Source organism: Diplotaxodon limnothrissa, linkage group LG14 (assembly GCF_057381915.1).
Source record: "Diplotaxodon limnothrissa isolate DT_005_m linkage group LG14, D_limnothrissa_male_GT1.1, whole genome shotgun sequence".
NCBI lineage: Eukaryota > Metazoa > Chordata > Actinopteri > Cichliformes > Cichlidae > Diplotaxodon > Diplotaxodon limnothrissa.
In genome coordinates this window covers 41,825,474-41,851,339 of record NC_140609.1, presented here as the reverse complement: position 1 = coordinate 41,851,339, position 25,866 = coordinate 41,825,474, and the positions used below count along the sequence as shown (strand labels likewise).

The window sequence follows — 25,866 nt, the reverse complement described above, 5'->3', positions numbered from 1 at the left end:
CGCCTTAACGCCCACTCACATCCTGGGCCATCTGACCTCAGGAAATCACATGATAAGGTGGGGCCAGGTTTCACAATGAACACACCCGAAACTCTGGCTGATTGTGACCCACACCCAGTTTCACACCTTGGCTCAGGCGATTAGAGGATCATCGGGGGTCCTTTTGTCCCTCTGTGGGGGGGTCACTCCTGTTAGGTGACGGCTGTGTGCGGACAGGGATAGGACCCAAGATGCAGACTCCAGAGAGAAACTTAAACCAAAACAGCTTTAATGCTGAACTCAAACATAACATAACTGGAAAAAAGGTCAAAAATAAACTAACACCGGCGGATTGACAAAACACACAGCAAAATAAACGGTAGATCGCAACATGGACACAGAGAAACACAGGGCTTAAATACACAGAGGGAGCAATCAGGGAATGAGTAACAGGAGGGAAACACAGCTGGGGCAAATCAGAACTGACGAGACCAAAGAAGCGTAACCTGAACACACTGAGATAAGACAGAGACCTTCAAAGTAAAACAGGAAACACATAACACAGACTCACATGCAGGCACTACAGAGGGAACAGAGACGTGGGAACAGGGCAGACACAAACATTGACTGAACACGGGGATATAGGAACTAAGGATACACATAGACGCGAACTAGACAAGGGTGACAGGGGAGATAGAGCAGCTAGAGAAGACAGAGACATAAACCATAAGACAGAACTCAAAGAAACCAAAAACTAGAAAGTATAAATAATATCATAAACTCAAAAACCCTGGGTCAACGACCCAGGCATCCTAACAACTCCCACTAGGTTTATATCTGGGACTCTCCACCATTTGTCCTTAGAACTGAAGAAGCTTCTCGGATGAGAGGTGAAACGTCTTCAAGCAACTTAAAGAAGTCCAGACGCTTTTCTTTGCAAGCTCCTTTGACAACGATGACCTGGATGACTGAGAACCTTCACAGACATACTCAACTCATTCCTCTACTTCCGTACCATTGATTCAGTATTGATCCATTAATGTTGGATTCTCAGGCAGCTGCTCTATTCCCATGAAAACAGAGTTTGATCTTTGGTTTCATTCTATAATACTGGACTTATTTTTCCACGAAGGTTTGAACTTTGACAGTTTAAACAAGAGAGAAAAGTGTGAAAATGTGTAGTGAGGGGTTTTACAGCCTTAAAACATCTTGTGGTGGGGCGTGGTTTGCGGTGCCGTGCGGACGCACCTGCACGGCATCCGCAATCACGCCCGCCGTGTTAAAACACGGGGACTCAGGGGTTGGTGGGTGTGTGATGTGGCGTGAATAAGGCACAGCGGGACCACGGAGCAACGTTCAGAACCAACTTTATTTTAATTCACGTCACACCACACACCCAAGATTTTGAAGATTTTGGGGTAATTATTTGAATCACACGGTGTCATCTTTTTATACTTATTTTGTGGCTTAAAGAAAAACTATGCTAAATGTAACTTCCTCTGTCTTGTTTCATTCAAGGTTATTATCGTTAACGAAAACTAGAAGTGTAAAAACATTTTCGTTAACGGAAATAAAAATAAAAACAAAAAAAGCAAAACTAACTAAAACTGTAATGAGTGTTCACAAAACTAAAATTAACTGAATTTATAGCAAAATGTGTTTAGTTTTCATTGATGTGAGCGTGTCCTGGGTGAAAATAAAGTTTCGTTTCCAGATTTTTTCTTGCTGTGTCTCATTACGCCAGCAGGTGGCAGCACGTTAGTCGACTCGTCTGTGTTGTTGCTCCGTCCTCGCGCAGAATCATGTCAGGAAAAGTCGGGAGAAAGCGCCAGAGTCCAATTTGGGATTACTTTGAATATGACTGTGTTTTGGATAAAGCAAGTGTCTTGTAGTGGAAAGAGACAAATTATGAGGGACATTTCTAAAGGGAAGAAATCCCACAAACCTTAAAGTGCGCTTGAAAAGCTCACACAAGAAGGCTAACCTAGCTTACCTTGAGAAGGGAGCACACTCAACCCTCATCCCCAGAAACAGACGCTAACCCCAGGCAAGGCAGCGTGATGCAACCCGAGACAACAGGACGGGGATATCTACATAACTGTGAGTCAAGTGCCTTCAAAAAGTTTATCAATTCACTTGAACCAAAATTACGAACACCCGGTGCTGCGAGAGTTAATAGTCTCATTGGGGCCAAGATATACATTTTATAGTTGCCTGGTATCAGTGGTTGTTCATCTGCCTTTATTTATTTATTTATTTAAAGAACCCATAGGTGGGAATGTGAGTTGTCTGTCTCTGCGTGTTAGCCCTGCGACAGACAGGCGACCTGTGCAGGGTGCAGGGTATGGTAGCTGGAATAGCAACATACCCAAGGATAAGCAGAAGAGCATGACTGATGTGATGAAACTGGGATGTTGTTACACTTAATTATTGGAAACACGACTAAAACTAAACTGAAACTAATCAAAACTAAACTGAAACTAAAGATTTTCAAAAAAATAAAAACTAAACTAGCAAACAATTGGTAAAAACTAATTAAAACTGATATAAAAATGAAAATCTGAAGGCAAAACTAAATAAAAATAAAAACTAATGAAAACTGCAAAACTATTAAAACCCTGGTTTCATTCTTGGAGGTTACATGGATGTTGGAAGTTTAAAACTCCTATATTATACATCATGATCATTGCTGCCAACAAGTCTCTGATTGTGGTTATGTAACACTGATGAAGCGCTAATGAATGAATACAGGCTAGGTATTGAGTGAAATATTAGGTTATTATTAATCAGAAGATTTAGGAATGCTACTGGAGCTGATGGGCAGTAATTAATAAATACACACAACGCTTTTGCAGGTACCGTGTATTTAACTGAAACCAAAGAAAAATAACAAGAAAAGAAAAGGAAAACTTAAATAATCACTCCTGCTGCAGCTATTCAATTAACCGAAAAACCCAGTGGGTGTCACAGGCTGGGTCTCTGACCCAGCGCTCTGAGTTCATTTTTGTATTTGTCTCATTTTGATATGTGATTAGTTTTTGTGTCATTTCCTATCTAGCTTTAGTTTAAGCTGTTATTTATTATTGTTCCCTTGGTTTTCTATGTTTTGGGTTCTTGTATTATTCATCACATATTAGGTCTGTTAAGTTGAGTTGTCATGTCTAGTTTTAGTGTTTCCCGTTTTATTCTGACAGTGTCATGTGTTCTTTGTTCATTGTATTTAGCTTTCCTCCTCCTGGTCCTGTCATTAGGTTTATGTCAGTCAGCTGTTCCCCCATGTGTCTCCACTTCCCCTGATGGCCTGGCCTGTATTTGTATAGCGCTTTACTAGTCCCTAAGGACCCCAAAGTGCTTTACACAACCAGTCATCCACCCATTCACACACACATTCACACACTGATCACCTCATGTATGTATTTAAGCCCTCTGTTTTCTGCATGTCATTGTCGGGTCGTCTGTTTATCTCACCAGAGTTACAGTTATAGTCATAGTCTTCGCCCGTTTTTCCACCATAGTCATAGTTACAGTCTTTGTCATTGTATGTTATAGTTTTTGTTTCTTAGTGGGTTTTTTGTCAGTTTGCTTTCGGTTCCTGGTTAACCCCTGCCGTCATCTAATAAAGGATCACTTTTCTGTTTAAACTTACAACTCCTCGTCTTCATCTGCTTTTGGGTCCTGTTTCCATACACATCGGCGCACCCCGCCGTGACAGTGGGGGTGCACAAAGACAACTAAGCAAATTCTTCTGGCTTATACCAAGCAATACAGATTCTCAAAAAGAGTTCCCCATAAATAACACATGTTAACATCAAAAACACTGATCCACACTGAAGTCCGTGAGTTTTATCTGAATGTCCATGAGAGATGTCCAAGCGCTGTTGTCCATAAACGGGGGGAATGGTGTGTATGATTGTGGAAATCAGTGCATTTGGTGTATTCCTACCCAACCAGTGCCGATCCTATCAGCTGTTGGCAACACTTCCTAGGTTGGAATAGACGTCAGCGTGAACTATCGTATGTCCGCTATTACCTGGCCGAAACCGGAAGTGATGTCATTTTCGCAGAAAAAATGGACAGACTCGAGCCGTGGAGACCTGGCTTGTATGTTCTCACTCTGCTAGCAACAAGTAAAGGTCTGTTCTGTTTAACTGACTGGGCTCTGAGTTGTCCGGCTAACCTCCACACCACATGCCTGCTAGACATGCTAGCTGCTCCTTCCTCGCCAGACCGCCGTTACAAGTTGTTAATCTGCTGTCATCTAAAGTGGAGCAGTGTTTGCTGCAGAACTCTGAAAACACACAAGTACACACGAGCTTATTATAAACAGTAAGTAAACCAAATTTTGATTGAAGTTTATAACTCTTTTAAAGGCCCACTGCCATATAGGAAACCTGTCACGACACATCTTTGTCCTGCAGGTCCTTTCAGGTTTCCTCTGACTCAGGCAGCCAATCAGGAGTTCTCATAATGAGATCAGTCTGCTGCTGTGACGTCTGCTGAGCTGAATGGTTTAAAAGAAGCAGGGCTTCAGTCTGAGGGTGTGTGTATGAGTGTGTATGATTTACATGCTGTTAGCCTGAGTTTCACACAGGAAGGATTTTATATGTTGAATATAATGTTTTTGATGTCAGTGACTGAATATGATTCATCTGCATTTAATGTGTTGTCTTGATGCTTGTGAATTGTGTTAATTAACATTCATATATGTAACAAAATTAGTGTTAAGACTGTTTGATGAACAATTAGAGCATCATGATAAACTTCACAGAGGGCTCATACTTCATCCTTGGTGCCTACTTTGATGCCGGGCCTACAAAATACTTGTTTTTCTTGCTTCTCTTGTCTTTATATTCTTTAATCATTTGTGCGAACCTCCTGCTGATTGTGGTTATCTGTGTGAACAGAAGCTTACATGAACCTATGTACATGTTTCTGTGCAGCCTGTTTGTGAATGAGCTGTATGGTAGCACAGGGCTGTTTCCGTCCCTCCTGGTTCAGATCCTCTCTGATGTTCACACTGTTTCTGCTCCTCTCTGCTTCCTGCAGATCTTCTCTTTGTACTCGTATGTCGTTGTGGAATTTTTGACCTTAGCCGTCATGTCTTATGACAGATATCTTGCCATCTGCTGTCCTCTGCAGTATAACATGCGAATGACATCCAGCACGGTTTCTGTGCTCATCGCTGTGTCGTGGATCTATGCTTTGTTGCTGGTTGCTGTGACAGTTTCTCTGAGCTCACCTCTGCAGCTGTGTGGGAACATCATCAACAAAGTGTACTGTGATAACTATGCCATTGTTAAACTGGCCTGTTCTGACACCACACTCAATAACATCTATGGACTGATCAGCACAGCATTCACAGCGTTTGTTCCTGTCACGTTAATCTTTTTCACCTACATGAGGATCCTGAAAGTCTGTTTTTCTGGATCCAAACAGACCCGACAGAAAGCCGTCAGCACCTGCACGCCTCACCTCGCTTCTCTGCTCAACTTCTCTTGCAGCGGCTGCTTTGAAGTATTGCAGAGCAGATTTAATATGAACAATGTACCAAATGTACTGCGTATTTTGATATCACTGTACTGGCTTATGTGTCAGCCGCTCTTTAATCCTGTGCTGTACGGGCTGAAAATGTCCAAAATTTGTGACATTTGTAAAAGTTTGCTTTATTCAAAAGTTAACACAATATTGAGTTAGATTGAAAAAGAATGAAAACAATAAATGTGTCTGGCTTTATTTATTTTATTTCTTTGTGTACTTCATTACTGCCATAAATAGGGCTCGTTCATTTTTCTGTAAAGTCTGAAGTCTATATCATATAATGTTATTTCTAACTACTACATCGTTTCTCTTAGACAGCAACAAGACCTGCAAAACACTGAAAATGCTCTGCTTTTTGGACTGAGGTTGAAGCGTCTAATCGGGAGAGGGAGATAAGGTGGCAGACAGTCAGTTGTGGGTTCTGTGCTCCTTCCTCACAGAACTGAAAGCATCCTCAGCTAAAACAAAGCACAGACACTCATAGAGGCTTTAACGCCTGGCCCATCATGGCAGCACATGCTCAGGATCAGCTGCAAACTGCAGCAGCGCCACAAGTCCCCTCACAACATTTCAATACCATTACAAATTCTTAGCATTATTGCGGTTCACCTTTTTTTCTTTTGTTTGTTTGTTTGATAATTTTTTATTTCAACATTTGTTGCCTCTTTGTCTCAGGGCAAAATTAAGAATGCAAAGGTATGAAAGGTAAATTAAACAACCCATAAAACTAAACAACAAAAAAAACAACAGTCTGCTCAGGTTGTGAATGCACATACTTCATATCATGAAAGAGGAGGTGGGCGGAGCTTATAAGTGCTGACGGACATCACAGAGTCAGAGGCTCAGACACAGCTGGCTGTCACAGCTGATCTAAGGTCAGATGTAAGACATCTTTATAGGTGAAATGCACAAATTGTTGCAGCCAGCACACCTCACTTTAGAGAACAACCTTTGTGGTTCAATGACCTTTGACCCTTATTTCACTGAGTGTAGAAATGTCTTATCTTCTGCAAAATGACAGTCAAATTGTAAATTTCAAAAACAATCTTAAAAACAATTTCTCCAGAGGAACCGGTTTACCTTCATCCAGGAGAAAGAGATGAAATGTTCAGGAATCAAACACCAGGATGATTTCATGGCTGAAAAAAACAACTTTCTCCTCAGAGCTTCTTTTGCATAAACACCCAGCAGGCCTACTGATCATTTCTATTAATATGCTTTAGCAATAACTACATTTAACTAATATACAGCTCTTCAATGCTTATTCAAGGTTTTACTTTTACTGCTGTTCATGTTATCTTAAGAGTTCAGACTGTCAGGAGCTTTTACCTGGCGTTGGCTCTCTCTGCGGAAGAGCATCACTTCCTGTTCCAACACAGTGGGGTTTTTGTGTAGTTTATCTGCGGAGCAATTTAATAAAAAAAACTTCTTATTTCATAGTAGAATCTTCACGTGCTTCATCCGAAGCACTCTCTGTGTACTCACTCGCTAATTTGTATTCGCTCACTGTGTCTTTAGATTTTGCTAGCTTAGCTTAGCTCATAACCGACTCACTAGCAGCATGGCCTCTAAAAATTCCCCGAAAAGCCTTCAGTTAATCCAAAATGCTGCAGCAAGAGTCCTGAGGGCTCCAGTATTCCTTGGAATGCTGCTGAAGATCTGCCAGAGGTGGAAGATTTTGCGGACCGGGCCCTGTGCTAGGTGTTCCCAGCTGATTCTCACTATACATGTGGGTGCTCCAAGTCTGTCCAGCGTCCTCCCTGACCACCTGATCCAATTCATCACCAGGTGGCGATCACCTCAGCCTCTCTCTTCACCCGAGTGACCAGAACATCTGACCACAGATCTGATGATATGATCATAACATCAATCATCAACCTTTGGCCTAGGATTTCCTGGTGCCACATGCACTTATCGATGCCCTTAAGTTTAAACATGGTGTTCATTATGGACTAAAACTTTGAGTTTTTGATGCCACTGAGGATGGAAAGGTAGCTGACAGAATAGAAATGCATAAGTGATGTCAGACACCAGAGACTTGGTGGAAAAACCCCCAAAACCAAACTAAACTAAATGTTAGCTTAGAACGAACCTTTTTAAGCTTCAAATCATACCAATCAATTGATGAATAACTAAATAAATAGGCTTAATCATTTCCAACACCCTGGAGGACAGCAGGGAGAATTGAGACGCTGAATGGTGCTTTGATGCGATCGTCATGAAGCATTTAAATCACCACCAATATCAATTAAACTGCTGATCAAAAGTTTAGGACCACACCTCCAAAAAAAACTGTAAACCCCCAAAAACAGAAATCAAAGATCCAAACATGAGCTCAGTGATGAGCTCCATCGTTATAGAAACCACCTCAGGTGGGATCTGCTTGTCATGCCAGTAGCGTTGGAAACCATCAGGACCATCAAGGTTACATTTGTTCTCATCACAGAATAAAACTCTCTTCCACCTTTCAACGTCCCATGTTTGGTCCAAACGGTCAGTTCTGTGGCGTTCAGGGAGACGAGGCCTTTGAAGAAGTTCTTTGTTTTTGAAGCCCTACAGCCTCAGATGCCATCTGATGGTTATGGGGCTGCAGTCTGCAGCTGTAACGGCCTAAATTTGGGTCGACATATAGGGCCTTGGGGGTTGGCTCACTTACCGGTATCCAGAGAACAGTCTGTTTATTCAACCTCACTTCTGGCCCCGGTGCCCACCTCTTAATTTTAAATACATGTAGACATTGAGGGTTCCCGGGAGGGGCCATGCTGCTACCAGATGCTATTTGGCAGAGGATTGTTAGCACCACCATTTAAATGCATTTTAGAAAAGCATGCATCAACACCACATATGAGCGGGTGGAGTGAGGTATGGGGTCTTCTCACACCCCCGTTCCCTGTTCCCTGTTGGGGGCGGGGAGCCGGGGGAAGGAGTTGGCCATCTGGTTGGGGTCTGGGATGGTGGGCCTCCTTGCTGCTGCAGGACCAGGGGGCGGTCTCAACCCCAGATTAAAGAGAAACATCTCCTGGGTCTCGGGGCAGATTGCCCTTCTGGGGGTGATGGTACCTGTTATAGAGTATGTACTGGGAGTGTGAGTGCGTGTACAGTGTTCATTTCTGTGTGTCTCCATGTTGGGTGAGAGCTGAGTATTTGTAGATGTGTGCATGAGAGTGGGTGTGGTGGAGGTGTGGTCCCGGGCGCGGCTGCAGGGGAGGAGTGGTGCAGTGAGCTCAACGGGGCGGTGCTGGAGACGCAGGTGAGAACAGCTGATGGCGTTTGGACTGATGATGGTTTCCTTCCCCTTTTATAGTGAGACGGGAGAGGAGCGGAGGGGAGGCTGGAAATCAGCTGAGACTGGAGCTGTCAGACTGTGGACTATCTTAATAAATGAAAACTAGAAATAAACGTGGCATCTGGCGACAAACAAACGTGCATGTGTGTGCGTGTGTGAAGTGCATTTCACAGTGGGAATGCATGTTTATGTTTGTGTGTGTCTGTGTCAGGGTTCCTGGGTCATTGACTCAGCATTTTAGTTCATGTTCCGTTTATTTTCCACATTCATGTTTCCCGCTTCACCGTGCCAGCCCTCTGTCTCAGAGTCAGTAATTCTGGTTCTACTTCCTATGTGTCAGCTTATGTTCAGCTGTGTACTCACCGGTCATCATCCTCATCAGTCAGAGTATTTAAGTCCTTCACCGTCTTGTCATTGATGTGATGTTGTCACTGCCATCGTTCCCGTGTGTGTTTCCAATTCAGCCAGCCATTCAATCATCCAGCCAGTCAGCGTTTGTTCATGTTCTGTTCATCCGCTCACTATAATAAACTTCTGTATCCTGCGCCGTGAGTCCTGCTTTTGGGTCATCTCCTCCTTGCATCCACACACGACCCCTGACAGCCTGTTAGTCTGTGTCTATATGTCAGGTTGGGTCTCAGACTCCACCTCTCTTAGAACATCTCAAACTAGATTTCATTAAATGTAACATTTAAACGTTCCATCTTACTTTAGTAAATAACTTTGATGTAAAAAGTTAAACCCAGCATTCTTGGCAGACTTTTTCTTTCAGTGTTGGAGAATCTAATTTTAAAAAATTGCTGAAATCTGCTTTTTTGAGTGTCTCAAAGAATTCAGTGACAAAAGGTCCACCATGTTGGTGTCGCTTTTACCAATTTTATCTGGACATCCTACATCAGGGGTGTCAAACTCCAGGCCTCAAGGGCCGGTGTCCTGCAGGTTTTAGATGTGTCCTTGATCCAACACGGCTGATTTAAATGGATAAATGACCTCCTCAACATGTCATGAAGTTCTCCAGAGGCCTGGTAATGAACTAATCATTTGATTCAGGTGTGTTGACCCAAGGTGAGATCTAAAACCTGCAGGACCCCGGCCCTCGAGGCCTGGAGTTCGACACCTGTGTCCTACATGAACACATGTGGAAGGTACCGTGTGGCTGCTTATGTGTTGCTGAATGATTAAAGGCTTTGCTGTCTCTTACAGTGTTTAAGTGGCTGAAGACTGAATGCAGCCTAACGGGAAACAACAGCCAGTGAAGAAATGTCTTTAAATATTCTCATTTGTTTAATTACATCTGCTACATGATCCAAACTTTCCAGTAGAGCAAACTTTTACAAATGTCATAAATTTTGGACATTTTCAGCCCGTACAGCACAGGATTAAAGAGCGGCTGACATATAAGCCAGTACAGTGATATCAAAATACGTAAAATGTTTGGTACAGTGTTCATATTAAATCTGCTCTGTACTATTTCAAAGCAAGCCCCAAAAGAGAAGTTGAGCAGAGAAGCGAGGTGAGGCGTGCAGGTGCTGACGGCTTTCTGTCGGGTCTGTTTGGATCCAGAAAAACAGATTTTCAGGATCCTCATGTAGGTGAAAAAGATTAACGTGAGAGGCAGAAAAATGGTGAATGCTGTGCTGATCAGTCCATAGATGTTATTGAGTGTGGTGTCAGAACAGGCCAGTTTAACAATGGCATAGTTATCACAGTACACTTTGTTGATGATGTTCCCACACAGCTGCAGAGGTGAGCTCAGAGAAACTGTCACAGCAACCAGCAACAAAGCAGAGATCCACGACACAGCGATGAGCACAGAAACCGTGCTGGATGTCATTCGTGTGTTATACTGCAGAGGACAGCAGATGGCAAGATATCTGTCATAAGACATGACGGCTAAGTTATAAAACTCCACACTTCCATAAGTGTACAGACAGAAGATCTGCAGGAAGCAGAGAGGAGCAGAAACAGTGTGAACATCAGAGAGGATCTGAACCAGGAGGGACGGAAACAGCCCTGTGCTACCATACAGCTCATTCACAAACAGGCTGCACAGAAACATGTACATAGGTTCATGTAAGCTTCTGTTCACACAGATAACCACAATCAGCAGGACATTGGCGCAAATGATTAAAGAATATAAAGACAAGAGAAGCAAGAAAAACAAGTATTTTGTAGGCCCGGCATCAAAGTAGGCACCAAGGATGAAGTATGAGCCCTCTGTGAAGTTTATCATGATGCAAAGGTCCGTCACAATCAGCTTAATGAACAATACTTACACCAAATATTTTCATATAAAAACACACATGAACTGATGAGAAATGTGTAACTGCATAACAATATTTCACAGAGCAAATGAAAGGAACCTGTCAGAGTTTTTAACTGAAAACCTTCCGAAAAGTCAAAAAGCAGTGAGTGCATCAGACCAGCTTCTTTTAAAGCCTTCAGCTCAGCAGACGCCCCCAGCAGCAGAATGACATCATCCTCTGAACCTTCCACTGGCTGCTGACTGCTATGAAATGTTAACATCAGCTTTCAAACTGGCAACATAACACGGTGTGTTTCCAATGGCATTTACAATGATCCACAGGGATGGGTGCTGTTTGTGTGTGAAGTTTTCCTATTTTAGTTAGAAGACCCAAATGCCATGCTGCAATACTACACTGCTGTGGTAGCCAACATTTCAAATGCAGGTTGTGTGGTTTGTTACTGTTACTGAAGGATACTCGCTGTAAGTGTCACAGAAATGGCTTATGTATAAAGAAGTTTAATAGATGGTTCCAGCAGTTAAAATGTTCTTGCTTGTACATTTCTGTGGACAATATTGTAAAGGTGTGTTTATCTTGTACAAGAGACATGTTTATCTTGTCACAAAGAACCAGTTTTGTTACACCGCTATTATCGCGAGGTTTGGGCGTGATAATATAGGCTGTGAGCCCACTTTTAATAATCACGCTAAGGAGTTCAGCGAGCTATCTGCAAAAGCCTGGTTAGTCTACCAGCTGTTCAAGAATGCACAGGACTGTAAAGTTATTGTTCTAGGACCTCCGAAGTGGCAGGTGGCCACGAGCCTTTGTGTTTTATGTTTGTAGTTTTCACGGCGTTCAATAAATGCAGCAAAGCGCCCGTCTTGAAGAAGCCGTGCCTGTGTTGTCATTTCGGAGTTATACTCGCCACACCAACACCAACCAGATGTTTAAATCTTCATATAAATGAGTAACAGTAGGTGGACATTAGGTAAGGCTGCACTTTTTGCAGCGATCTCGTATAGAAAACTATTCCTCGCGTATATAAAACAGGTCCGCGGCTCCGAACCGTAGTAAAGGGACCTCTGGCTGATACGTCAGGTTTGTGTCGGGCTCGTAGCTGAAAACTAGCTTTACTTTGTTGTGTGGGTCAACTTTGCTAGAGACAGAGAGAGGCGTTGAAAGGCTCCAACGGAGCTTATTGTTTCAGAGGAAACACGAACACAGCGTACAGTCGAGTCTTAATAGCTTACTTACAGCTGGGCTCGTCAGGCACTCTTCTTGGCTGCAGTGGTTATTATTATATTTACATGCTTCCAGCTCCCGTTTCTGCTCGATGACAGCTCGTACACAGACACTCGCTCACAGACACTTAATGGGTATGGCAGTCCATTCTCCCTGCAGCACGGACTACACTGCCCATAAGGCTACATGCTTTCGGGCTATGCCTGTAACACTCTGCTATTACCTTCATATTAAATAACATTAACTAGTAATGACTTCATCAGCTACTCTTAGTACCATTGATGTTAAGTTAGACTCTTTTTCTCCAATTGATCTTTCTGAGTTAACTTCAATAATTACTTCCTCCAAACCATCAACGTGTCTTTTAGACCCCATTCCTACAAAACTGCTCAAAGAAGTCCTGCCATTAATTAATTCTTCGATCTTAAATATGATCAACCTATCTCTAATGATCAGCTATGTACCACAGGCCTTCAAGCTGGCTGTAGTTAAACCTTTACTCAAAAAGCATCTCTAGACCCAGCAGTCTTAGCTAATTATAGGCCAATCTCCAACCTTCCTTTATATCAAACATCCTTGAAAGAGTAGTTGTCAAACAGCTAACAGATCATCTGCAGAGGTTTATTTGAAGAGTTTCAGTCAGGTTTCAGAGCTCATCACAGCACAGAAACAGCTTTAGTGAAGGTTACAAATGATCTTCTTATGGCCTCTGACAGTGGACTCATCTCTGTGCTTGTCCTGCTAGACCTCAGTGCAGCGTTCGATACTGTCGACCATAATATCCTATTAGAGCGATTAGAACATGCTGTAGGTATTACAGGTACTGCACTGCAGTGGTTTGTATCATATCTATCTAATAGACTCCAGTTTGTTCATGTAAATGGAGAGTCCTCTTCACACACTGAGGTTAATTATGGAGTTCCACAGGGTTCAGTGCTAGGACCAATTCTGTTTACATTATACATGCTTCCCTTAGGCAGCATCATTAGAAGACATAGCATACATTTACACTGCTATGCAGATGACACCCAGCTCTATCTGTCCATGAAGCCAGATAACACACACCAATGAGTTACACTGCAGGAATGTCTTAAAGACATAAAGACCTGGATGGCCGCTAACTTTCTGCTTCTTAATTCAGATCAAACTGAGGTTATTGTACTCGGCCCTGAAAATCTTAGAAATATGGTATCTAAGCAGATTCTTACTCTGGATGGCATTACCTTGGCCTCCAGTAACACTGTGAGGAACCTTGGAGTCATGTTTGACCAGGACATGTCCTTCAACGCACATATTAAACAAATATGTAAGACTGCTTTCTTCCATTTGTGCAACATCTCTAAAGTTAGAAATATCCTGTCTCAGAGTGACGCTGAAAAACTAGTTCATGCATTTATTACTTCCAGGCTGGACGACTGTAATTCATTATTATCAGGAAGTCCTAAAAACTCCCTGAAAAGCCTTCAGCTAATCCAAAATGCTGCAGCAAGAGTCCTGACAGGGACTAGAAAGAGAGAGCAGATTTCTCCTGTTTTGGCTTCCTGTTAAATCCAGAATTCAAAATCCTGCTCCTCACATACAAGGTCTTAAATAATCAGGCCCCATCTTATCTTAATGACCTTGTAGTACCATATCACCCTATTAGAGCACTTCGCTCTCGCTCTGCAGGCCTACTTGTGTTAGGATGCCTGGGTTGTTGACCCAGGGTTTTGAGTTTATTATATTATTTGTCATTTCTAGTCTTCGGTTTCTTTGTTAGAGTTCTGTCTTATGGTTCACGTCTCTGTTCCCTCTGTTGCAGTGCCTGTGAGTCTGTGTCTTTAAGTTCAGTCTGTGTTATGTTTCCTGTTTTACTTTGGAGGTGCATGTCTTATGTTAATGTATCTTCCCCTGTTTCGTTAGGCCTGATTTGCCCCAGCTGTGTTTCCCTCCTGTTGCCCGTTCCCTGATTGCTCCTCTGTGTATTTAAGCCCTGTGTTTCAGTTTGTCTATGTTGTGATCTACCCTTATCTTGCTGTGTGTTTTGTTTGCGTAGGTTTACCTTGGAGTCTTAGTCTTGCTGCCCTCATGCTGTGTGGATCTCACTGTGAGTTTAGTTTAGTTTAGTTTAGTTTGCTTTTGTATAACTTTCCCCTGCCAGCAAATAAAGCTGAGTTCTTTGTGTTTAAACGTGCCTAATTTTGGGTTCAACTCCTGTCTGCCACACAGCGATTCATGACAGAACGATGCGACCAGAACATGGACCCTGCAGACTCTTCAGCCTTTGAGTTTAACGCTGAGATGGATCAGATGATTAAGCTTCTTGACCGCATTGCCCAGGCCAAGGATTTGAGAACAATGGCGGTTGGGCTAAGCGCAGTAGACGCTGTCATTCGGAGCAACCCTCGGCTAAATCTGTTTTCTACGGCCACTGTGCTGGGCAGCTCCATAGCTGCCTGGAGGGAGCAAGTCAGGGCTGGCGAGCTTGCTCTCTCTATTTCCACCTCCACTTCTTTACCGCTGCCCCAGGACAACACACACTCTCCACCTGCCTCAACGCTGTCACAGACTTCGTCTCCTTCCTCCCGTCAGTCGGGACCTTGTTCGCCTGTCCGTTCACCTGCCTTTTTCCTGGCGGCTATGTGGTCGGAGGAGGAGGTGGTCTCCATTTCTCCACCGGTTCCCTCTTCCAGAAGGAAATGTCGCCCTTGCCATCGCCACTCCTCTCCCCAGTCCTCTGTTCTGCAACCTGGTCCTGCTGGAGGGTCCGAGGGGCCCGTCCGGCCTTCATCTGTTGTTCCCGCTGGGGGTTCTGGAGAACCGCACCAGCCTTTGTTTGCCTTCCGAGGGGCCCGTCCAGCAACCTGCTTCCGCTGCAGAATCCGGGTTCCTTCCATATCCATCATTCGTAGATAAGGACTAGCATTATCTAGTATCCACCCTCGACACAATTATTCGAGACCACTCTCTAAGTCGACTCACGGTTCTGACTGCTTCTAAATGGCTTATCATCTCCGATGAAGTTCAGTGGCCTCGCACTCTGCTCTCGGACGATTTGTGGGGTTATTATTATAGAAGATTATTTTCCCCTAATCAGTCTTTTAATTCATCAACTCCCCCCAAGCTGCTGCTGTCACTTCTGTTCATTCAGAAATCAGCTCAGTTTTTATCGGTACCTTATCTGAAGTAATTAATAAGCTAAGCACCCCCTCTCCATCTTCTACTCAAAGACAAGCTCACGCAAGCTTTACGAGCCGTCAAGCGTTACCTGAAATCCAGTGTAGAATGGGAATATGTTTCAGTAAACAGGTAAATAAACAAAACCTCTGTCAGTGTCCAAATACATATGGACCTAACTGTATATGTCAAATCACAGCAGTATTCAAAGTGGCCTAAATGTGTATTGAAAGTGTTTTTCCATTCACTTTCTCTAAACTTTGCTAAGTGAAGCAGAGAGGAGCGGAAACAGCCCTGTACTACCATACAGCTCATTCACAAACAGGCTGCACAGAAACATGTACATAGGTTCATGTAAGCTTCTGTTCTGATCGACTTGTATAAAGATCGAAGTATCTGATAGGGCTGTTTCTGAGTGAGCACCGAGTGTGAGATATAAAACCTGGGAAGTTTGTTTTGGTTCTCACATAACATAACTCTGGATAAACGAACAGGCAGAAAATGTTCACCTCTGACAGAACTGTAGCATGTAAGGGTCACGGCAGGGTGGATCGGTGTGTTTGCGGAGCAGACCCAAAAGCAGACACGGTAAACAGAGAAAGCTTAGGTACAACAAAAGCAGGCTGTTTATTTGGCTGACAGGAAAAAACAAAGGCAAGACAAACTGGGACAAAACTAAACTGTGAACACTAAGACTAACTATGAAAACTATGACAGGAAAAACCCAGAGACATGCCATGACACAAAGGAAAACAGACGACCCGACCCTGAACAGAGGGAGACAGAGGACTTAAATACACAGGATGGTAATGAGGGAAGTGGAAACACCTGGGGAAAAACAGCTGACACAAATAATCATAATGCCACAGGGGAAGCAAAACTAAACACAATGAACATGGAAACAAGACTTTCAAAGTAAAACAGGAAAAATGGAGAGACATGAACTGGGAAACGCAAGCTTGACACAAGAGACAGCGAGAGGGAGTGAGAGATTCATTCATTTTTCACAATAAAACAACAAATCAAAGGAACAATAAACAAGTAGTGGGTAGGAGTGTGTTTGCCATCAAATACCCAGAACAATTCAAAACAGTTACTTGATAATACGACAGAGTGCAAGCACATAAAAATGATACCAATAGATTCAAGATGAATTTTAAAACAGATGAAGAGAAGTATTTCTTACAGATTCTTAACAAGTTGATTCTTACACTCATGCGCCTTAACGGTAATATTATTAATATAATTACAGTTCCATACTTAGATTGCCATAGATTAGATATAACAGACACACAAACAAATGTGAATATTGCATCATCATTATCATCACAGTCATGGAGTTGTTTGCTGGTAAAATCCTCAGGTCTTCATTACACCTCGTATTAAAGTATACAATAGGTACATGTGTTTTAGTATCAGTTTTCAGGCCCCTCTTCTGTGGAACCAGCTTCCAGTTTGGATTCAGGAGACAGACACTATCTCTACTTTCAAGATTAGGCTTCAAACTTTCCTTTTTGCTAAAGCATATAGTTAGGGCTGGACCAGGTGACCCTGAATCCTCCCTTAGTTATGCTGCAATAGACGTAGGCTGCCGGGGGATTCCCATGATGCACTGGGTGTTTCTTCTTCACTCACTATGTGTTAACAGACCTCTCTGCATTGAATCATATCTGTTATTAATCTCTGTCTCTCTTCCACAGCATGTCTTTATCCCGTCTTCCTTCTCTCACCCCAACCAATCACAGCAGATGGCCCCGCCCCTCCCTGAGCCTGGTTCTGCCGGAGGTTTCTTCCTGTTAAAAGGGAGTTTTTCCTTCCCACTGTCGCATACACACACACAGACAAACAAATTGAGTTCATGCCTCAATGTGTATATTATTTTCTGTTTCTTAGCATGTGGCTAAAGTGCAACACTAAATGGATCAGCAGTGAGCTGGTGGATGTTCAGAGTTGGTGTCCACATAAATATGGACAACACATTCTACAACATCAGGAAAAAGCTGGAGCAGTGTTTCAGAAAGTCTGTATGAAGTTTGCAGGGTGTGTCTTCATGGGTTGGGTCCTCTGAGGGGGGTCATTACCGTCCTCAGCCCTCTGAGACCAGAGCTGAGGTCCGCTCCGGCTGATTGGTCTCTCTGGTCAAAAGCACTCACAGATAGTTGCATCAGAGGGAGTTGGAGGAAACTGTGGCTAATGAGGAGACACCTCAGGGACAGAAATGTTTACATGCACAGGTGACCTTTAATCTACCTGTTACAGTGATGATGTAACTCTTACAGCATCAGCAGGTTTACTTCAACAGAAAAGTTCTCTCACTTTGTTCAAAGTCTTAAATTCATCTTTTGTGGAAATAACTAAAAGTCAACTCTCGATCCAAGACGGCACTGATCCCAGCGCCACGTTAGCTTCCTGTAACATGTTTCACGTTAGTGTCAGAGAAGTGTTAGCCAGAAAAACCTAAAGCTGACGCAGCAGGCAGTGTTTGTGTTCATATATCAGATGTTTTATTCATGTGGAATCAGAGTGACTCTTCAAAGTTCTTGTAGCCATGGAGACCGTGGTTTCTGCTGGTCACTGAGTAATTCGGTGTGACAGCAGCTTGCTGCACAATGCTTTCAGGCCACACCACCATCGCTTCCTTTCTTCTGGCTGTGGTCACGGTGCGTCAGCTGATGCTGCAGCGAGCATTAATGCAGTAACTTTACTGAAAGTTCAGCTTTTCACTGATAGGTGGAAGAAGATGTAAGAAAGAGTGGAGGTTAAGGTTTTCTGAGGTTAAGGCTATTAAAATGTAATATTCTGATTCATTTTAAAGATTTTCTTTTTTGGATCCAAACTTTATCCACGTTCTGTTTGACGCTGGTGCGTTTAACATTTTTTTCTTATTATGCCTTCCCTGTCCAGCACTGTAGCAATCAAAACTGTTGTCTGAAGGCCAAGAAAAATGCCCAACAGGTTTACTTTCCCAAGTGGACCTTTTCCTATACTTGATTGTCATAGTTGATTCACTCTTTATTATTTATTTTTATTTTATTATTACAATCAGAAAGAATAAACTAGAGGAGAAGAGGGACAAAGAGAAAAGACACTGAAAATCTTATTCACCACCTGCTGAGAAAAAAACACAAGCAAAAAGCAGAGTAGGGAAACTACAACAACTAGCATAAGCACAGGTAACAGCAAATAATAAATACTGAATCGTACTGAGCAGCACACAAGACTGACAATGCATGATATGTTTGGAGGCAGCAGCCAGCCAAGAGAGTGTGTGTCTGTGAATACCTTTTTGTCCACCTGTGTGTGTGAGAGCGCTTGTATCCATAAGGTTTCTCCATGTAAATGTCTAATAGTAGGTGTGGGGAGTCATAGCCCTGCCCCCAGGGACATGAAGCAGGCATGGAAGAGATCCAGGCCCCAGACATCTAGAGGCCGTCCAGAGTGCGGGAGCCCACGGAGGACCACCAGAGCGCCAGCAAAGCCACCCTCCTTGAAAGAGCTGTGAACAGTTCCAGATGAGGGGTCACCCAGCAGCCACGGCGCAGAAGCCACGGGGGGCTGCTGGGTGAAATGCCCGCAGGCTCTGCCTGCAGCCAGCTGTGCCAGAGAGGACTGAGCCCCAGGCCCTGAAGGGGCCCGACCGAGTCACAGGCGCCAGGCCCCTCCAAGCAGCCACCAGGAATGAGCTGTTACATACCTGAGGGCCCAGCACCGGACACCAAAAACCACCAACGCACCGACGCCTGAGGACATCAGCCACTGGCAGGGAGTGTGATGGGGGGAGATAGGCTTCCACACTTTGGAGGGCCGGAGATGTTCACAGAGAGGTGGAGTCTAAGACAAAAACATAACATATAAACACAGACAAACAGGCACACACAGACACAAACGCGCATTCCCACCCTCATGCACACATATACAAGCAAAGAAGCCAGCATCCCGGATCCAGACCAGATGGCCAACTACTCCTCCCAGCCCCCTGCCCCCGATGGCGAACAGAGAACGGAGTTATGAAGACCCCATACCTCTCTCTGCCTGTTCATATGTGGTCTTGCTGCGTGCTGCATTTAAAACAGGTGGCCTCTCCTGCACCTCAGTGACATGCCTGCACTCCAAGGTCCTGCATGCCTGGGGGGTTTGATGGAGTGGGAAGAGGGAGGCAGTTGGGGGCAGTTTAATAACACACTTTAATAAATGACAGTTTTAACCTAATTAAAAAACAAATACGTTGATTTATTGAAATAAGTAAACCAGTTAAAGAAAAACAGGAAAATGTAAGATAATAACAAAAAAAATCACATGTAGTGAATAAATCTACAGGCTAACACGTGATAAATCAAGTTTGTTTATAAATAATCTGTATTTACAACAACAACGTGGATTTTTAAAATAAAAAATGTTTTAATCATGTAAATTTCCTGCACCTGTCACAGACGTCCACATGACGATCCAGTCAAAGCTGCCCAAGATGTTGAACTTCATGTTGTGTCACGGTTGGACATCTAAAATTTGGATGCAGTTTGGACGTCGTACAGATCTCCTGAACTGGTCATGTACCGAACACGATGGTCTGCACGTTTATCCGCCGTCTAGTGTTTGGTGGGGGGAGGAACTTCTCTGTGGACGGCGCCGTCTGCAGTTCTTCTTTCTCTGCTTTTCTGCTTCTTGGACTACCTGCCTCCTTCAGGGTTTCACTCATTGCTCCACAATTCGTGGCAGCAGTTCCTAAAGTTGCTCTAGCTGATTATACCTCTGATACCTGAAAACTAAAACTTCTAACAGTCATGTTTCTGTATTGTATAATGTGCCTTTCATGGCATCAAGGAGGTTTGTAACGTATAGATCTTGTATGTTGTTATCTCCTTCGTATAAAACGTCTTATTGCCCATAAAAGAGGAAGTTCACTCAGGCCCTAAAACTTCTCCTTTTTCTGAGGTCATATTATAATTATTGACAGTGTTATGTTATAAGGCCTGTGCCAGTAAAACAGCAGGAAGCACAGATACAGGCCTTTGCCATCGGGAGGGATCGATTTCCACCCATGTAGCCTTTTTTTCTTTGTCCTTGCATGTGAAGCTGGGAGTTTTGGGGAGTCCAGTCCTGAAACTGAGCCATCACGTCGTGGGTGTATCACCCGCTCTGCTGTATAGTTGACCCACATCCTGATTCCCAGGGTGCGGCTTTAATGAGGTCCCACCTATGGAGCGTTTGTTTGTGCGGGATCCGATGACGACCTTCAGTCAACCTGCTGGATCGTACATCAGAGAAGCATTATAGTTACACCTGGGCCTATCAGGGCCTCCTCCACTCACCTGAGCAGCTTTCTTTTTTGGCTTTAACTGACTTATTCTGATTTTGTTCTCATGTTGTGTTTTATTTAAATGATATTTCTCCTTCGTGTTGTTGGTTTGATGTTTCAGTAACAACCTGTAAAAACTGTACTTGTAACCGCACACGCTGCGGAGACCGTCGTGCACCACTGAGGAAGAGGAGGAGGAGGAGGAGGAGATGAGGGTCTGACATCATTCTGCTGATCACAAACAGCTGCAAACTGTAAGTGTGTGTGTGTGTGTGTGTGTGTGTGTGTGTGTGTGTGTGTGTGCCCTGTCATCTGACACCTGTGAGGCTGCAATGAGGTCACATTTTCAGTACAGTCAAAAACATGAAATGCAGACTAACACACACACACACACGTGGGTGGGGCACCGGGTGGGCGTGGTCCAGGTGTTTTATTAGCTGCTGTGAGAGGTGAACTCAGAGAAAAGGCAGAAGGCGAGAAACACGACAAGGTGAGTTTCTTTAAAACCTTTAAACCAGGAAAAAACGAGTGACTATTTTTACTAATTTGTATAAAATGCATTTTCAAACACTAGACGACAAACACAGGACACCAAAGCATGTTTGTAACATTTCAAAACGAATTAATGACACAAAACCAGACTTAACTAAATAATATTTAACACGAAAACAGTTTACTGTACTTAAATATAGACATAATATAATTTGATAACACGGACAGATTTTAGGCAGATCGTACTGAATAAAACCCTCTTTGAACAGATTTGAAAAGACAGAAAGTTTCCAGAAGATAAAATCTTATTTTAAAAGTGACCCGAGGACTCCAGGGCACTGTTTTTTCAAATAAAAATGAAGATGTATTCTTTATTTTCGTGGCAAATGTACAAGCCCTCATCGGTGAGTTAACCAGAGTTCATGGAAGCTCCTGACCTCCGTCGCTGGCTGACCGTCCTTTAACTCCCCGATGAAATGCTCACATCCTTCCAGGAAACTCTAACACAGCTTCAGAGCCCTGCACAAACTGACATCAGCAGCAGGAGGAAGTTCAAGCATCTCCTTTTTCTCTGCAGACCATGGTGACCTTTCTTCTTCATGCCCTGCTGGCGGTGATGTTCCTTCCGGTTGTCATGTTAACAAATGGGACCCAGTCCCCTGTCCTCACCTTTGACCCAGCAGCTGTCAGTGACCAGGATGCTTATTGCCAGATGCTCCTTCAGTCCAGCGTCCCCGAGCAGCAGATCCCCTGGTTTTGTGTCTGCACTCGGTGCCAGAACACCAGAGGGCCCAAAGGAAACCGCGGAGACGAAGGGCTGCCAGGTAACCTGGATCTATATCATGACATTACAGACCACACAGAACATTTTTACATTATTTTATTTCCATCAGACCGAAAATAAATAAAGAAAAACATGATGAATATGAGAAGCTTACAGATTGTGTATCAGTCTGCACACATGCTTAAATTAACATGATTTACCTCGGCCTCTGTTGGACAGTGAATGAACTGCAGCTATTGTTGCTTTGTCGGTTAATCAGTCTGTTGCTCTCCCCGTCAGGTATTCCTGGTAGTGCTGGGGAAAGAGGCATGTCTGGGTTCAGAGGTCCTCCAGGTTTCGTGGGCAGCCAAGGAGCCAAAGGTTACTGATGGGGAATGCTGTGAAGCAGGCTCAGTAGTCCCAATATTTCCATTTTTCCTTCTTTAAGAGTCTCTGTCAGGTAGAAAAAAACAAATTTTGCAAGATGTGGCTCACTGATTGGACACTGATTCTTTTCACCAAAGCAATCTTTGTACCTGGCCAAGCATCTCATTCCTATGATTGGAAATCTAAATGGGATTTAAAAAAACATTTTATGTGAAGGAATGTCAAACTACTTTACACTGTGAGCCACAAACAGGACGATTTGAATTTCAGAATCAGAATCCCTCACGAAATTATGTTATGTTAAATTATGTTTCAGTGCTCCCGAGAAGAGAAGCTTTCCTTTGTCTCAGTTTAGAGAAGTTTAACTCCACATTTAATCTGTAATTTATGTTAATTTTCTTAATATGGGAACAATAAGTTTAATTTAAACTGTATGTTTTTCTACAGGACAAAGACGTGGCCATAGTAAATGACTGTTAGCACGACTGTTTGGGCTTAAATTATAATAAATAAATGTTCCAGAAAGAGTTCTGATAGCTCATTCTCCACACTGTCCTGTTATTATATAAATAATAATTTCTCTAGTAGATCATGAAAAATCAGGAACTCTTCTGTCATTTAATTGTTTATCTATTACGTTGTATCACCTGAACAGCCATTATTATTATTATTATTTACTTTATTTTAATCTATTTGAACAGTTTTTCCCAAAATACCTACAGCCAATCAAAAACACCACTTCAAATTTGAATCTTTTATAGCATTTACCACGAGAGCAAAAAGAAACACAAATTCCTGGTTTAGCTCTTAAATATTCCTGCATGCTGACTGTGTTAGTCGCCCCGAAAGCTGCTGTGAGAGGCTGAAGTTAAATTATTGGATGATAGATGATCAGTTCCTGTTACGAGCAGTGGAAACTATAAAAGGTTTGAAGCTGCTCCTGTTTCTGCATCATTGACTGTCTTCTCTTTATGAACTTGTCTGAAAAATACTTAATTTAACCACTAGGGGCCGCTGTAGTAAAAAGAAATGTGTGTTATCTTCTTAGTGCCCTAAACTGCTTGGACTCTACTTGTGATTTTCTGTTTTGCTATAACTAAATGTTTACCATGGTGTGAGTCACCTGACTTCATCTGTTTTGTGTTCAAACTTTAGGACAAAAAGGCCATGATGGGGATAAGGGCGACTGGGGACCTCAGGGGCCTGCAGGACTCAGAGGACTGCAGGGCTTCAAAGGTGAGTGATGAGGCAGTCATCGGGTGCTTCACCCATCGAGCCTCAGAACACCTCCTTATCCTATTTTTCTTGGTCTGCAGGTGAAAAAGGGGAGCAAGGTTTTGTGGGTCTTCAGGGGGATCCGGGTCCTAGAGGAGATGATGGTGTCTGTCCTGATAATTGCAAGTCCATCCCTGGAACTCAGGGACCAACTGGTTTGATAGGCCCTGCAGGATCCAGAGGTCTACCTGGCACCCCGGGGATGCCGGGTCCCAAAGGTGTCATGGGTGAGATGGGAGAGTTTGGGCCCCCTGGTGTTCCTGGCTCTGTGGGTGAGAAAGGAGAGCTGGGGCCACAGGGGGAGTGCAGATGTATAGATGGAGCCAATGGACATAAAGGCGAAAAAGGAGATACAGGAGTCAAAGGTGATGTGGGACCAATGGGCACCGTGGGCCAAAGAGGGCCCCAGGGGATAAAGGGAGACATGGGGCACATAGGGATGATGGGTCCTCCAGGTCCCTGCATGCCCGCCATCCAGTCGGCCTTTGCTGCAGGCCTGACGACCAGCTTTCCCTCACCTAACACCCCCGTGGTTTTCTCCTATGTTTTCTACAATATCCAGCAGAATTACAACCCCAGCACCGGCATCTACATCGCCCCCATCAATGGCACCTATGTCTTCAGCTATCACGTCACCGTCTTTGACAAAGTCCTGAAAATCGGCCTCTTTCGTAACTTCATGCCAGTTATTAAAACCACAGAGGCCAGCCAGTTAGCGACCACCTCACAGTCAGTTGTCCTTCACCTGCTGAGGGGAGATTGGGTGTGGATTCAGGTGAAGGATATGGTAACCAACGGCATGTATGTCAGCAATGAGGCCAGCAGTGTTTTCTCTGGCTTCTTGCTGCACCCAGATTCATGTGATTTGGCTTTACTCAGATCCCCCATGCCCCTCAAGAAGGTTCCCGATGATGGATACACCTGGGGCGGCACCCCCCAACCCTGATCAAGTTACACTCATGTTACACAAGGCAAAAATATTTCCCACCAATCAGACCGACACAAACATAGTGTAACCACAGACGACGTGCTTGAACATCAAATGCTCCGTCAGGTTTTTGCACTTTGTGAACCATCCTTTAGCAACCTTATGTTTTAGACCAATAGGGTGACTTGTGGTGTTGTGGTCTCATTAATTTTGGAGCTTTTCTGTTTTCTTTGTATTTCTAGAAATTACAGATGGTATCTGATGGTGAAGCTTCTCTCCGAGCCTCTGCTGTAATAACATCCTGTATTGTTGGCGTGTCCTCGTTTCCTCCATGGTTTCAGTAGCGCTGGAGTATTTATCTCCCCTCTTATCTCTCTGTCTTTGTCTGTAAACTGGTGTGAGCTCCAAACTCTGAGATTTACAGGCAACGAGTTACCTGATGATCCCCTGACACCGACCCAACTGGGCAGGGTCTCCCAAAACAGCTCCGCTCTGCTCCAGACAATAAAACCGAGACAACACGAATCTCTGTCGCGCCCTGATGACTCAGCCAGAGCTGTTCTCTGTTTTCCAACAGGTCATGCATCAGAAACATCAGCTCTGAAGCATCTTCACATGCAAAGATTTCTGTGAGACGCACTGCTCATTAACAGCTCAGGATCTTAAAATTCCCAGAGGAAAAAACTTGTATTTTAATATTGGAACACTTGCATTGCAGGATGATTGACTTAAAACTTGAAGATGTTAAAGTGAAAGCTAAGGGGATTTGGGAGCTCATGTTGCTGTCTTCAGATAACATTACACAGTTTCTCTCTCAGAGTTTATTGATCAGTGCTAACTGGCGTTGAGTCTTTTAAAAGAAAAGCTTGTATCGCTGTGTGTTATTAGGTCCAGGTGTTGGTGTCATCAGGTTCCTCACACAAAGCTAAGAATAAATAAACTGGGAGCTCAATATATAAAACACAGTTTATTTAATAAATACATTAATTTCAGAACATACATGTAAAAAAGCCTCCCGCATCCAAACCCAACAGGAAATCAGCCATTTTGAATTCCATTTTGGCATCTTTGCTAATAAAGTTTTCTTAATTGAACTTTTATTTAACAGGAAGTCAATTAAAATTTAAATATTTCTCTGCATATTTCTGTCCATCAAGATACATTTTAACAAACTCCTGCTTGAGTTGTAACAGATCAGTTTTCAGAAGACTATGAAGAGTCTGATGTGCCGACCTCTTCATGCTGTGATGGAGGTGTGTCATGGGAACTGTGGCAAAT

The 25,866-nt window shown here is 43.4% G+C and overlaps 3 protein-coding genes across 3 annotated transcripts; 2 read left to right on the top strand and 1 right to left on the bottom strand.

Moving 5' to 3' along the window:
* The first annotated feature begins 4,731 nt into the window (after positions 1-4,731).
* Positions 4,732-5,673, top strand: LOC146619580 (olfactory receptor 11A1-like). Its single transcript, XM_085370243.1, has one exon. It carries the CDS (start codon positions 4,732-4,734, stop codon positions 5,671-5,673), a length of 942 nt encoding a protein of 313 aa, XP_085226369.1.
* Positions 5,674-8,392: 2,719 nt separating this feature from the next.
* LOC146619579 (olfactory receptor 10J5-like) lies at positions 8,393-11,036 on the bottom strand. Its single transcript, XM_085370242.1, has 3 exons — positions 10,373-11,036; positions 10,139-10,270; positions 8,393-8,577 (listed from the first exon to the last, which is right to left on the bottom strand). Exons 1-3 carry the CDS (start codon positions 11,034-11,036, stop codon positions 8,393-8,395), a joined length of 981 nt encoding a protein of 326 aa, XP_085226368.1.
* Positions 11,037-21,815: 10,779 nt separating this feature from the next.
* LOC146619578 (uncharacterized) lies at positions 21,816-24,606 on the top strand. The gene is made up of 4 exons (XM_085371587.1): positions 21,816-22,059; positions 22,299-22,379; positions 23,541-23,621; positions 23,702-24,606. The coding sequence occupies exons 1-4, from the start codon at positions 21,816-21,818 to the stop codon at positions 24,604-24,606; spliced, it is 1,311 nt and encodes a 436-aa protein (XP_085227713.1).
* Positions 24,607-25,866: the final 1,260 nt, after the last annotated feature.

Bases quoted from the DNA above. Each gene is read 5' to 3' on its own strand.
- LOC146619580 (XM_085370243.1), top strand. From the start codon at position 4,732: ATGATAAACTTCACAGAGGGCTCATACTTCATCCTTGGTGCCTACTTT.
- LOC146619578 (XM_085371587.1), top strand. From the start codon at position 21,816: ATGGTGACCTTTCTTCTTCATGCCCTGCTGGCGGTGATGTTCCTTCCG. The intron at 22,060-22,298 runs GTAACCTGGATC...TCTCCCCGTCAG, and splicing joins CGGAGACGAAGGGCTGCCAG to GTATTCCTGGTAGTGCTGGG. The intron at 23,622-23,701 runs GTGAGTGATGAG...CTTGGTCTGCAG, and splicing joins AGGACTGCAGGGCTTCAAAG to GTGAAAAAGGGGAGCAAGGT.
- LOC146619579 (XM_085370242.1), bottom strand. From the start codon at position 11,036: ATGATAAACTTCACAGAGGGCTCATACTTCATCCTTGGTGCCTACTTT. The intron at 10,271-10,372 runs GTTTTTCTGGAT...GCTTTGAAATAG, and splicing joins CATGAGGATCCTGAAAATCT to TACAGAGCAGATTTAATATG. The intron at 8,578-10,138 runs GTAAAAGTTTGC...ACTCTATAACAG, and splicing joins GTCCAAAATTTATGACATTT to GTACCATCACCCCCAGAAGG.